At 49.4% G+C, this 14,354-nt stretch overlaps 1 protein-coding gene across 2 annotated transcripts in view; it reads right to left on the bottom strand.

Annotated features, from left to right (window-relative positions):
• eif3d (eukaryotic translation initiation factor 3, subunit D) overlaps positions 1-8,015 on the bottom strand; it is a 28,848-nt gene extending 20,833 nt beyond the window's left edge. Inside the window, exons 1-3 of one of the 2 annotated variants that reach the window (XM_078430834.1) lie at positions 7,462-8,015; positions 3,102-3,238; positions 812-857 (exon numbers count right to left, since the gene is read on the bottom strand). In XM_078430834.1, coding sequence (XP_078286960.1) covers positions 812-857; positions 3,102-3,238; positions 7,462-7,621 — 343 coding nt within the window. In that variant the 5' untranslated portion in view covers positions 7,622-8,015. The remainder of the gene's footprint in view (positions 1-811; positions 858-3,101; positions 3,239-7,461) is intronic. The other variant, XM_078430835.1, reaches the window with a different exon arrangement.
• Positions 8,016-14,354: the final 6,339 nt, after the last annotated feature.

Here is a 14,354-nt window from a genome sequence, read left to right as displayed (position 1 = left end):
ACACGAGCACTATCCTACACATTACAGATAATTTACAAAACCTGGACATCTTTGGAGTGTGGGAGGAACCCAGAGAAAACCCGCAGGGTCACAAACTCGACACAGACAAGCACCTTTAGTGAGGATCAAACCCAGCGTGAACAGGTCAATCCTTAGTGAGGATCGAACCCGGGTCTCTGGCGTTGCCAGGCAGCAACTCTACCATTTTTTATTATTATTTTAGATTTTTACAGATACAGCGCAGAAATAGGCCCTTCGGCCCACCGGGTCCGCGCCGCCCAGCGATCCCCGCACACTAACACTATCCTACACCCACTAGGGGCAATTTTTACATTTGCCCAGCCAATTAACCTACATACCTGTACGTCTTTGGAGTGTGGGAGGAAACCGAAGATCTCGTAGTAAACCCACGCAGGTCACGGGGAGAACGTACAAACTCCGTACAGACGGCGCCCGTAGTCAGGATCGAACCTGAGTCTCCGGCGCTGCATTCGCTGTAAGGCAGCAACTCTACCGCTGCGCCACCGTGCCGCACACAGTGCCACCCCAATGCCACTGTGCTGCCCCTGATTGTGTTCAGTATGGCTGGCCACCGAACCATTTCAATAACCAAGTGCAAGTGGAAGGCTGGTATGGTCAGATACCTTCTCAATATCCCCAGTGTCTGGGCTCACATAACTGGCTGTAGGTAGGCAGCAGATATAAAGTGTAAGCCAGTATCTGTGCTACCAAAAAGGACAAGAAACTCTCGGCAGCAGAAAAATAAAATAAGCCAAAAACGTCACTGATGCTTCAGTACACCGGTACTTACTGGTGTATCTCTTATCCTGATAGGTGGCTCCTGTCCAATCAGCGACCTGCAGAAATATATAGTTATGCCTGTGTCAAAATAAGTCAAATCAAAATAAAAACCAGAACACCCAAATTACACCGAGTATAGCTTTGAATTGTCCGAGGAAAGGTCGCGCCCTAACCGTCGCCCGTTCATCCCCTCCACAGATGCTGCCTGACCTGCCGAGCTCCTCCATCAGTTTGTTTTTGCTCACAGCTTTCAATTATTTAACTATCCAAGTGCCTGTGCACAGTGAAACTTGTACAGGACGGTATACAAAAGTGAATTTCACGGCATCTCGGTACGAGATAACGGACCATTGAACGGTATTTGACAGGCGAGTAAAAGACCCTGTTTGGCCTTTACTGCAGAGCAGACTGTGTTCAATGTGGAAAACTCTTGGTACAAATGCGTATGACTTTGGAGAGACCATGTCCGGCAGAAGAAGGTACCTTTAACAAAGGTGTGAACTGGTTGGGCTCATGCTCATTGAAGGTTGGGCCCACGCTCATTGAAGGTTGGGCCCACGCTCATTGAAGGTTGGGCCCACGCTCATTGAAGGTTGGGCCCACGCTCATTGAAGGTTGGGCCCACGCTCATTGAAGGTTGGGCCCACGCTCATTGAAGGTTGGGCCCACGCTCATTGAAGGTTGGGCCCATGCTCATTGAAGGTTGGGCCCATGCTCATTGAAGGTTGGGCCCATGCTCATTGAAGGTTGGGCCCATGCTCATTGAAGGTTGGGCCCATGCTCATTGAAGGTTGGGCCCATGCTCATTGAAGGTTGGGCCCATGCTCATTGAAGGTTGGGCCCATGCTCATTGAAGGTTGGGCCCATGCTCATTGAAGGTTGGGCCCATGCTCATTGAAGGTTGGGCCCATGCTCATTGAAGGTTGGGCCCATGCTCATTGAAGGTTGGGCCCATGCTCATTGAAGGTTGGGCCCATGCTCATTGAAGGTTGGGCCCATGCTCATTGAAGGTTGGGCCCATGCTCATTGAAGGTTGGGCCCATGCTCATTGAAGGTTGGGCCCATGCTCATTGAAGGTTGGGCCCATGCTCATTGAAGGTTGGGCCCATGCTCATTGAAGGTTGGGCCCATGCTCATTGAAGGTTGGGCCCATGCTCATTGAAGGTTGGGCCCATACTCATTGAAGGTGGCCCCATTGAAACACATAAGATTTGAAGGGGCTTCTGAAGCAGATGCTGCATAAATCACAGGCAGAGGATTAGGCCATTCTGCCCATCAAGTCCACTGCCATTCAATCATGGCTGATCTATCTTTCCCTCTCAACCCCATTCTCCTGCCTTCTCCCTACAACCCCTGACACCCGCACTAATCAAGAATCTGTCAATATCTGCCGTAATTATTCCAACACTCGGCAGGTCAGGAAGAAACTGTGGAAAGTAAAACAGTATTCACTTTTCAGGAGGAAAAGTGAGAATGTAAGTTAGTTTCAAACTGTAGAGAGGGTGGTGGGCAAAGGGAATAGTGTGAGGTCATGGAGATACTCTATTGAAACAATAATCTTTTTTTTTTCCAAAGAGATATACAGCACGGAAACAGGCCCTTCAGCCCACCAGGTCCGCGCTGACCAGCGATCACCATACACTAGTTCTATCCTGCACATTAGACACCAATAAAATATTTTAATTTACAATTTTTAACGAAGCCAATTAACCTACAAACCTGTAGGTCTTGGAACGTGGGGTGAAACCGAAACACATGGAGAAACCCACACGGGTCACGGGGAGAACGTGCAAACTCCGTGCCACACCACCCGTGGTCAGGATTGAAGCCAGGTCTCTGGTGCTGTGAGGCAGCAACTCTACCGCTGCGCCACCGCGACGCCCAGTCGTGATCAATGATTCAAAAGGACATGATATTCAAGGCGTGTAGGAAAATAACTGCAGATGCTGGTACAAATCGAAGGTATCACAAAATGCTGGAGTAACTCAGCAGGTCAGGCAGCATCTAGGAGAGAGGGAATGGGTGACGTTTCGGGTCGAGACCCTTCAGTCTGAAGAAGGGTCTCGGCCTGAAACGTCACCCATTCCCTCTCTCCGAGATGCTGCCTGACCTGCTGAGTTACTCCAGCATTTTGTGATATTCAAGGCGGGTTATTGTGCCGGGTATGTGAGTGGAATGGGAGGAAGGGGAATGATTGGATTGGTTTACACGAAGCGGGCACAGACCAAATGGCCTCCTTCCAACCCAGTCAACTCTTGGCAGCCGAGACACTCCACATTGTGGCCCGGGGAAGCACTCACCTTTCCCAGTCGGTCACCTTTACTGAAGGGCTGATATGGCATGTCCTTGAACTGGTCTGGCATTGCGCACGGTCCCCATCCGAACGGGTTGTCCTGGATCACCGGAGTCAGGAATCGCGCCATCTTCCACGACTCTGCTGCAAAGAGACGGCAAAGCAACACTCAATGAAGTGGGGAGTGAGAAGGCGAGCACCACAGAAACCTGGTCACTGACTGCAGATTAACTTGAAGCCGCTAGTCCAGTTCCCGAACACAATTGCTCCAATTTAACAGAGGGGCACTGTTAGAAGGGCACAGGTGAAGGGGAGATGGGTGGGCAGAGAGGGCATAAGGTCATAGGAGCAGAATTAGGGCATTCGGCCCATCAAGTCTGCTCCGCCATTCAATCATGGCTGATCTATCTCTCTCTCCACACCCCATTCTCCTGCCTTCTCCCAATAACCCGACACCCGTACTAATCAAGAATCTATCTATCTCTGCCTTAACAACATCTATTGACAGGCACCACAACCTTCTGTGGTAAAGAATTCCACAGATTTGCCACCCTCTGACTAAAGAAATTCCTCCTCGTCTTCCTAAAGGAATGTCCTTTAATCTTGAGGGCTGAAGGTGGAAGGGAAAGGGGACAAAGGGGGCAGAGTTATTTTTACCGAGATTAAACGCAAATATAGGATTGAACAGCATGTATTTTGTATTAGACATTAGTGTTTTTCAAGAACTTAAGAAAGCAAACGCAATGCTAGCATTTATTTTGAGTGGGCTTGTATATAAAAACAGGGATGTAATGCTGAGGCTCTATAAGGCACTGGTCAGGCCACACTTAGAGTATTGCGAGCAATTTCGGGCACCATATCTGAGGAAGGATGTGCTGGCTCTGGAGAGGGTCCAGAGAAGGTTTACAAGAATGATCCCAAGAATGAGTAGGTTAGCATATGTTGAGTGTTTGACGGCACTGGGCCTGTACTTGCTGAAGTTTAGAAAAATGTGGGAGAACCTCATTGAAAAGTACAGAATAGTGAAAGGCTTAGATAGAATGTATGTGGAGAGGATGTTTCCACTAGTGGGAGAGTCTAGGACTAGAGGTCACAGCCTCAGAATAAAAGGACGTCCTTTTAGAAAGGAGATGAGGAGTAATTTCTTTCACCAGAGGGTGGTGAATCTGTGGAATTCTTTGCCACAGAAGGCTGCGGAGGCCAAGTCAGTGGATATATTTAAGGCAGAGACAGATAGATTCTTGATTAGTAGGTTTTGGGGAGAAGGCAGGAGAATGAGGTTAGGAGGGAGAGATAGATCAGCCATGATTGAATGGCAGAGTAGACTTCATGGGCCTAAAGGCCTAATTCTGCTCCTATCACTTATGATCTTATGATTGGTGATAATGAATTAGAGTGTGCGAGATTTCAATTGATCAAACCCTGCATAAACGTTGACACTTCTGAGCAGAATTTTAGAGTAGTGCGGTAACTGGGACTGTGCTGTTCTCCTTGTGCACAAGTAAATAAAGTGTGTCTGGAACGCAAATGCAGGTTATCAGAGTCCAGTTGATCAGAGGACAAGGGGGAAAGAGGCAGTAGAAAAGAAAGTGGATAGGAGATTCTTCAAACCCTAGAGCAGTGTAACTCTCCATGATTATATCTGTCTAGAAGTTCCTGTCAGTCTATTTATTTTTTACTCCACATCTAAATCCGAACACAAAATAAAAACAGAACAATAGCTGCAAGAGTATGCCATTCGGCCCTTTGAGCCAGCACCACCATTCAATATGATCATGGCTGATCATCTAAAATCAGTACCCCATTCCTGCTTTTCCCCCATGTCCCTTGATTCCGTTAGCCCCAAGAGCTAAATCTAACTCTCTCTTGAAAACATCCAGTGAATTGGCCTCCACTGCCTTCTGTGGCAGAGAATTCCACAGATTCACAACTTTCTGGGTAAAGAAGTTTTTCCTCATCTGTCCAAAATGCCCTACCCCTTTTTCTTGATTCTCTGAACATGTCCCGCAGGACGGTGTTCCAATACGTATTGAAGACAGACATAAAATGCTGGAGTAACTCAGCGGAACATGCTGCATCTCTGGAGAGAAGGAATGGGTGACGTTTCAGGTCGACACCCTTCATCAGTCTGAAGTAGTCCAGAGATGCTGCCTGTCCCTGGCAGTGTGAACTGTGAGGAAGATGCTATGAGGTTGCAGGGTGACTTGGACAGGTTGTGTGAGTGGGTGGATGCATGGCAGATGCAGTTTAATGTGGATAAGTGTGAGGTTATCCACTTTGGTGGTAAGAATAGGAAGGCAGATTATTATTTGAATGGTGTCAAGTTAGGAAAAGGGGATGTACAACGTGATCTGGGTGTCTTAGTGCATCAGTCACTGAAAGGAAGCATGCAGGTACAGCAGGCTGTGAAGAAAGCCAATGGAATGTTGGTATTCATAACAAGAGGAGTTGAGTATAGGAGCAAAGAGGTCCTTCTGCAGTTGTACAGGGCCCTAGTGAGACCGCACCTGGAGTACTGTGTGCAGTTTTGGTCTCCAAATTTGAGGAAGGATATTCTTGCTATTGAGGGCGTGCAGCGTAGGTTTACTAGGTTAATTCCCGGAATGGCGGGACTGTCATATGTTGAAAGACTGGAGCGACTAGGTTTGTATACACTGGAATTTAGAAGGATGAGAGGGGATCTTATCGAAACGTATAAGATTATTAAGGGGTTGGACATGTTAGAGGCAGGAAACATGTTCCCAATGTTGGGGGAGTCCAGAACCAGGGGCCACAGTTTAAGAATAAGGGGTAGGCCATTTAGAACAGAGATGAGGAAAAACTTTTTTAGTCAGAGAGTTGTGAATCTGTGGAATTCTCTGCCTCAGAAGGCAGTGGAGGTCAATTCTCTGAATACATTCAAGAGAGAGCTAGATAGAGCTCTTAAGGATAGCGGAGTCAGGGGGTATGGAGAGAAAGCAGGAACGGGGTACTGATTGAGAATGATCAGCCATGATCACATTGAATGGCGGTGCTGGCTCGAAGGGCCGAATGGCCTACTCCTGCACCTATTGTCTAGTCTATTGATACTCCAGCATTTTGTGTCTATCTTTGGTTTAAACCAGCATCTGCAGTTTCTACACATGCCAATACATACCGATGAACAAGAACCTCACAATTGCACAATTATCTCATATTCACACACCCCAAATGTTTTATCTCATTTTGATGCATGGACAATAATGGTTCACAGTAAGACCCGGGAAAAAGTAAGCCAAAGTGTTCATGGAACCGCACAAGTCTGAAAGAAGTAGAGCAGCTGGTCAATATTTGAACACTGGCAGGGTTATGATGGATGGTTCACTGCTCACCAGGAGGGATACACTGGGTGGTCACTGTGTAACACTGGGATATAACAATGGGAGGAATACACTGGGTGGTCACCATAACACTGGGAGGTCACTGTATAACACTGGGGAAGATACATTGGGTGATCACTGTGTAACACTGAGAGGGAGACTGGGTGGCACTAGGTCATCACTGTATAAGCTGGGTGACCACTGTATAACACTGGAGGGATACACTGGACAAGACTGGGGGGATACACTGACAACACTGCAAGGATACACTGGACAACACTGCAAGGATACACTGGACAACACTGCAAGGATACACTGGACAACACTGCAAGGATACACTGGACAACACTGGAAGGATACACTGGACAACACTGGAAGGATGCACTGTATATCACTGGGGCAGTCAGTGTATATCACTGGGGCGGTCACTGTATATCACTGGGGCGGTCACTGTATATCACTGGGGCGGTCACTGTATATCACTGGGGCGGTCACTGTATATCACTGGGGTGGTCACTGTATATCACTGGGAGGGAGACTCGATGGCACTGGGGTGGGTACACTGGGTGGTCACTGTATAGACGGGGAGGATATACTGGGCAGTCACTGTATAACACTAGGGTGGTCACTGGACTACACTGCCTGGGGTGGTCACTGTATAACAGGGGTGTAGTCATTAAGCTACACTGGGGTTGGCACTGAACTGCACTGAGATGGTGACTGTGTAACACTGGGCCACGCTAGGGCGGTCACTGCATAACTGGACTACACTGGGTGGGATACAATGGGTGGCCAGTGTACGGCCCAGTCTACAAGCTGCTCACTGGTATTAACTACAGCCTCAGAGAGCAGGAGCCGGCCCCTCTCCCTCGCTACCCAGCGCCAGCTGGAGGCCGCCCTACCCGGGGGCGGGGAGGGGGGGGGGCGCGGCAATCCCGCTCCATCCACCCTTCAATCCCACCCCCCGGGGGCCGCACCCCTCTCCCCGGGGTCCAGAGGAGCCCCGGCCGCCCGCGTCGCCGTCCTCACCCGCTCTCTGTTCTCTCTCCGGCCCGATGGCGGCGGATTCGGATCCGGATCGTGAGGGAGATCGGCGGCCGCGGGGAGCCGACTGCCGTAATCCGGAAACGCCAGCGGAACGGGGCGGCGCGACACTGTCGCAAAAACCAGCAGCTTCTAAACCAAACATTTGCCCTTTGCCCCTCAGACGGTGCAAACCTCACGCGTGTGTTTGTTGGGGCTGGAAAATCCCCAGCTAGTTGAACTAAAATGAATTAATTCGCCCGAAATCAGGATTTTATCTCCGTCGCGCACACTTTACGGTCGCGTGCCACGCTGCCGTAAATCGGGTCGGCGCCCTCACAGGACACTGTCGTAAAGTGCTCGGATCCCTTCCGTTAAACAGGTTGGGTGAGGCGACCCGTCGAATTTATTCTCATTAAACTGTCACTAAACCCCGCGTCTTGCATCGGACTGAACCCTTTGTTGTAAATGTCGGTTTTTTAAAGGTTAATTTGCCGGTGTTTTGCGGACCCGGAGCTCCCCGTGGAGACGGAGCCGAGACAAGATGCCACGGAGAGGGCTGGGGCTGGGGGTGGGGGTGGGGGTGGGGCTGCCCGCCGCCGACAGCGACACCTAGTGCACTGGCGAGGCATCGCAGCGCTTCATCCACCCATCACTGAGTAGAGATTAGACAATAGGTGCAGGAGGAGGCCATTCGGCCCTTCGAGCCTGTACGCACCGCCATTCTATCTGATCATGGCTGATCATTCTCAATCACTACCCCGTTCCTGCCTTCTCCCCATACCTGACGTGAGAGGACGCTGGCGTTGAGTATTCGCCGCTTTTCCGTCAGGATAGTTTGTCTGTTTGTCTCTATGTTAAATGTATTTGTAAAGCGCTTTGAGCATGTGATAAGGCGCTATATAAAATAAATATATTATTATTATTATTATTATACCCTCTGACTCCGCTATCCTTAAGAGCTCTATCCAGCTCTCTCTTGAATGCATTCAGAGAATTGGCCTCCACTGCCTTCTGAGGCAGAGAATTCCACAGATTCACAACTCTCTGACTGAAAAGGTTTTTCCTCATCTCAGTTCTAAATGGCCTACCCCTTATTCTTAAACTGTGGCCCCTGGTTCTGGACTCCCCCAACATTGGGAACATGTTTCCTGCCTCTAACGTGTCCAACCCTTTAATAATCTTATACGTTTCGATAAGATCCCCTCACATCCTTCTAAATTCCAGTGTATACAAGCCTCGTCGCTCCAGTCTTTCAACATATGACAGTCCCGCCATTCCGGGAATCAACCTAGTAAACGCCCTCAATAGCAAGAATATCCTTCCTCAAATTTGGAGACCAAAACTGCACACAGTACTCCAGGTGCGGTCTCACCAGGGCCCTGTACAACTGCAGAAGGACCTCTTTGCTCCTATACTCAACTCCTCTTGTTATGAAGGCCAACATTCCATTGGCTTTCTTCACTGCCTGCTGTACCTGCATGCTTCCTTTCAGTGACTGATGCACTAGGACACCCAGATCTCGTTGTACGTCCCCTTTTCCTAACTTGTCACCATTCAGATAATAATCTGCCTTCCTATTCTTACCACCAAAGTGGATAACCTCACACTTATCCACATTAAACTGCATCTGCCATGCATCCGTCCACTCACACAACCTGTCCAAGTCTCCCTGCAACCTCGTAGCATCTTCCTCACAGTTCACACTACCACCCAGCTTTGTATCATCTGCAAATTTGCTAATGGTATTTTTAATCCCTTCATCCAAGTCATTAATGTATATTGTAAATTGCTGCGGTCCCACCACCGAGCCTTGCGGTACCCCACTAGTCACTGCCTGCCATTCTGAAAGGGACCCATTTATCCCCACACTTTCTGTCTGTCAACCAATTTTCTATCCATGTCAGTACCCTACCTCCAATACCATGTACTCTTATTTTGCCCACTAATCTCCTATGTGGGACCTTGTCGAAGGCTTTCTGAAAGTCGAGGGACACCACATCCACCGGCTCTCCCCTGTCAATTTTCCTAGTTACATCCTCAAAAAATTCCAGAAGATTAGTCAAGCATGATTTCCTCTTTGTAAATCCATGCTGACTCGGAATGATCCTGTTACTGCTATCCAAATGCTCCGCAATTTCGTTGACTCCGTAATTGACTCCAGCATCTTCCCCACCACAGATGTCAGACTAACTGGTCTATAATTTCTCGTTTTCTCTCTCCCTCCTTTCTTAAAAAGTGGGATAACATTAGTTACCCTCCAGTCCACAGGAACTGATCCTGAATCTATAGAACATTGGAAAATGATCACCAATGGGTCCACAATTTCTAGAGCCACCTCTTTAAGTACCCTGGGATGCAGACCATCAGGCCCTGGGGATTTATCAGCATTCAGTCCCATCAGTCTACCCAACACCATTTCCTGTCTAATGTGGATTTCCTTCAGTTCCACCGTCACTCTAGGATCTCTTGCCACTAGAACATCTGGGAGATTGTTTGTATCTTCCTTACAGATCCAAAGTACCGGTTCAACTTGTCTGCCATTTTCTTGTTCCCCATAATAAATTCCCCTGCTTCTGTCTTCAAGGGACCCACATTTGCCTTGACTATTTTTTTCCTCTTCACATACCTAAAAAAGCTTTTACTATCCTCCTTTATATTATTGGCTAGCTTACCCTCATACCTCATCTTTTCTCCCCGTATTGCCTTTTTAGTTATCGTCTGTTGCTCTTTAAAAGAGTCCCAATCCTCTGGCTTCCCACTCTTTGCTATGTCTATTTTGCAAATTTTGTGTCTATCTTTGGTGTCAGGACAAAGCCTAGCAAGTGCTAAGTGGAGATAAATGCTGGAGTAACTCAGCGGGTCAGGCAGCATCTCTGGAGAGAAGGAACGGGTGATGTTTTGGGTCAAGACCCTTCGTCGAGTCAGGGAGGGGAAAACTAGAGGTAGGGGAAGGTGCAGAACAAAGCAGAGCTGCCATCGATGATGCAGGAAAGGTTGGAGCCCACAATGGTCCATTGTTGGCTGGAGACGAGGTGAATACGAAGGGATAAAACCGGTGAAATTAGCAAGAGCTTGCAAGAACTGCAGATGCTGGTTTATGCCAAAAGATAGACAGAGAGTGCTGGAGTAACTCAGTGGTGAGGATTCGGGTCAGGACCATCCTTCAGTCTGATTGTCAGGGGAGGGGGGGGGAGAAAGTTGGAATAGAGGTGTGGGCAGGACAAAGCTTAGCAAGTGATACAGGTGAGGGGGGGCAGGGGGAGAGTGTTGCAATGGTTGGACAAAGATCAGAGATGATTGTCAGATAAGGAGAGAAAAGGCGTGAAATTTGAAGCCAGAGGGGAGGGAATTTTTGTTTTTAGATTTAGATTTAGAGATACAGCGCGGAAACAGGCCCTTCGGCCCACCAAGTCCACGCCGCCCAGCGATCCCCGCACATTAACACTATCCTACACACACTAGGGACAATTGCTTTTACATTTTACCCAGTCAATTAACCTACAAACCTGTAGGTCTTTGGAGTGTGGGAGGAAACCGAAGATCTCGGTGAAAACCCATGCAGAACGTACAAACTCCGTTGACTGCGCCTGTAGTCAGGATCGAACCTGAGTCTCCGGCGCTGCATTCGCTGTAAGGCAGCAACTCTACCGCTGCGCCACCGTGCCATCGAATATATCGATGGAAGGGGATGGAGGGAAGGGGAAAAAGGAGAATTGGGTTCGCATCTAGATGGAACACAGGAAAGAGGGGAGGAAAAAAAGGAGAGGGGTTGTTTGAAGGTTAGCCACCTAAAATAGGAGACATAAAAATGTTTGCTTTCCAGCTGTGAATCTGCTGTACTTATTTCCAATTTTTGGAATATTCCTTCTAATGGTTCAGAATTTGCTCCCCGAAACAGCCACCCACCATTAAACCATTTGGGCCAAATATCTTTAAAATAAACTTTATTAAACATAATTACAGAAATGTACAAAATATTTGCATTTGATATTCCGTGTAAAGTTGATGGAACGTGTGCATTTTTATTTTGAAGCACGTCCACCGATGTTTTCCTGGCAACCGTTGGTCCTTTAATCCGGACAAAATTAGGAGAGCGCACTTGGAATCTCCCCCCCCCCCCATGGAAGTCCCCCCCGAAAATGTGGCACGCAAGCCGGGTGAGGCGGCCGATCTCGACCTCACCGGGACTTCCGCGGCCGATCGGCGGGTGGAATTTGCCCCCACTGCGGCCTAGGCGGAACGTTCCGGTACCGTTGGACACCTCTCAGGAGGCCGTGACCTCTGTAGGCCCGGCACAACATGGATAATCCAACAAGCCTCTGGAACCAAGGGAGCCCGGAAATCGGTGGTGGACCCTTATAATATAATGTGACCATACACATACTTCATGCAACAGTCCTGGGTCGCGTTTAATCTTTGCTGAATGGGTCATTTTCATCCTGTGTCAGACCCAACTCCAAGACCCATGTAGAAAAATACCAAAGCTTCAAGCAATTATTCCCACTATGGTGGGGGGTGATCTATGATTTTGAAAGGCACTGAATGCGGAACAACTTAAAATACTGACAGTAATTCTAGGATTTGAAGCAGGTGCAACACGTTTGGGTTCTGCTCGAGTCAGTGCCAGCTCCATCTTTAACTCGGGTTCCATGGGTGTTCACTGTGGTCTGTAGGTGATGGGTCTTACCCAGTAACCCTCCAATGGGCGCTGGCACCATCTCTACTTGCGCCGTGTCCTTGCTAGCTCTTTTTTGGGTCCCAGCTCCGTAAGGAGCCCAAGAAATAGAAGCACAAAGGTCGTTGTCAATCCTTGCGCCTTCTCCCCCAAGAAAGAACGGCGATGACTTCTTAGACTTTAGAGATTCAGCGCTTACCGAGTCCGCGCCGACCAGCGATCAAGCCGTACACCAGCACCATCCTGCACGCTAGGGGCAACTTACAATTTTACCCAAGCCAATTAACCAACAAACTCGCACGTCTTTGGAGGGTGGGAGGAAACCGGAGCGCCCGGAGAAAACCCAGGCGGTCACGGGGAGAACGTGCAAACTCCGTACAGACAGCGCCCGTAGTCGGGATCAAACCGGGGTCTCTGGCGCTGTGAGGCGGTAAGTCTACTGTTGCGCCACCGTGCCGCCCTAAACTCTTGACCTGTGGAACTGCACATGCTGGTTTACAAAAAAAAGAAGACACAAAGTACTGGAGTAACTCAATGGGTCAGGCAGCATCTGTGGAGAACGCGGGTGGGGCCCTTTTTCAGATTGAATGTCGTAGGTGGGAGAGAGCTGGAAGAGAGGTGAGAGTGGAACAAGGCATGGGGAGTGATAGGTGGATACAGGTGAGGGGGGTGTTTTGATAGGCAGATGGTTGGACAAAGGCCAGAGATGAACAGATAAAAATTGTGAGACACGGAGGGAAGAGGTGCAAATCGTGAGGGGTTTTGTCCAACCATCTGCCTATCAAAACATCCCCTGTATCCACCTATCACTCGCCAGGCTCCGTCCACCTATCACTCGCCAGGCTTCGTCCTGCAGTTGACCACAGAGGCCCGTTGCAGCCGTTGCCACCATTCTGGTGGTCCCGTGAACCGTCGTCCCTCTCCTCGCACGGCCCTCTCTTCAGCCCTTGTTCCCCATGGGGGCCGCCTCCAGCAACCGACCTAGAGGGCGCGGAAGGTTAGTCCCCACCCCCCGATTTGTCCCACCATCCCCCCTCTCCGTGGCTCCCTCTCTGGGGGGAATGATGGGAGACAGCCGCGATGCTGCCTGACCCGCTGAGTTACTCCAGCACTGCGCTTCTTCTCTTTCGGTAAGCCGGCACCTGCGGTTCCAGGCGCCTGCAGTTCCTCACTTTGCCACGGCGGGGTGCTGTTATCCAACGTACAGAGTGGATGTGGAGAGGACGTTTCCACCAGTGGGAGAGTCTAGGACCAGAGGGCACAGCCTCAGAATTAAAGGACGTTCCTTTAGGAAGGAGATGAGGAGGAATTTATTTAGTCAGAGGGTGGTGAATCTGTGGAATTCTTTGCCACAGAAGGCTGTGGAGGCCAAGTCAGTGGATGTTTTTAAGGCAGAGACAGATAGATTCTTGATTAATGCGGGTGTCAGGGGTTACGGGGAAAAGGCGGGAGAAAGGGGTTAGGAGGGAGGGATAGATCAGCCACGATTGAATGGCGGTGCAGACTGGATGGGCCGAATGGCCTAATTCTGCTCCTATCACCAATGACCTTCTAACACCAGTGTTGAGCATCTCAGGTAGGTCACAACTGATCGATGTTGACAACAAGACCAGGAAGGAAACAGGTACACCAGCTGAAAGAAGCAAACCCCTCAGTAACCAGTCACCAAATTTGTGCCCTTCCCCACCTCGACCACAGTGTGGCGCGACGGTAGAGTTGCTGCCTCACAGCGCCAGAGACCCCAGTTCGATCCTGACCATTTTTTTTTTTATTTATTTTTTTTTATATAAAAGTTTTATTCCAAAGAAAAACATACAAACATACTGTGCAAAATGTGATCAAACAAAAGCCGCCTGTATCGGCAGTTTACAAATTAAACAATTATCACATTAAAATCCCACCATCTCTGTCAACAATACATTCAACCCCCCGCGGCGACCAGCGTTCACGGAAGGCCTCCAGAGTCCCCGTGGACACCGCGTGTTCCCTCTCCAGGGACACGCGGGCACGGACGTAAGCCCGGAACAGGGGTAGGCAGCCGACTTCTGTGAGGCCGTCGACTGCCCGCTGCCTGGACCCGCGGATGGCCATCTTGGCCAGGCCCAGGAGCAGACCGACAGGGAGACCCCCTCCTCCCTCCTGACCCTCCCCCCTCTGTACCGGGTACCCAAAAATTAAAAGCGTAGGGCTAAAATGGAGCCAGAACTTGAGGAGCAGCCCC

The sequence above is a fragment of the Rhinoraja longicauda genome, chromosome 40, assembly GCF_053455715.1.
Source record: "Rhinoraja longicauda isolate Sanriku21f chromosome 40, sRhiLon1.1, whole genome shotgun sequence".
NCBI lineage: Eukaryota > Metazoa > Chordata > Chondrichthyes > Rajiformes > Arhynchobatidae > Rhinoraja > Rhinoraja longicauda.
Note: the sequence above shows the minus strand (reverse complement) of the source record. Positions and strands in the feature narration are given on the sequence as shown.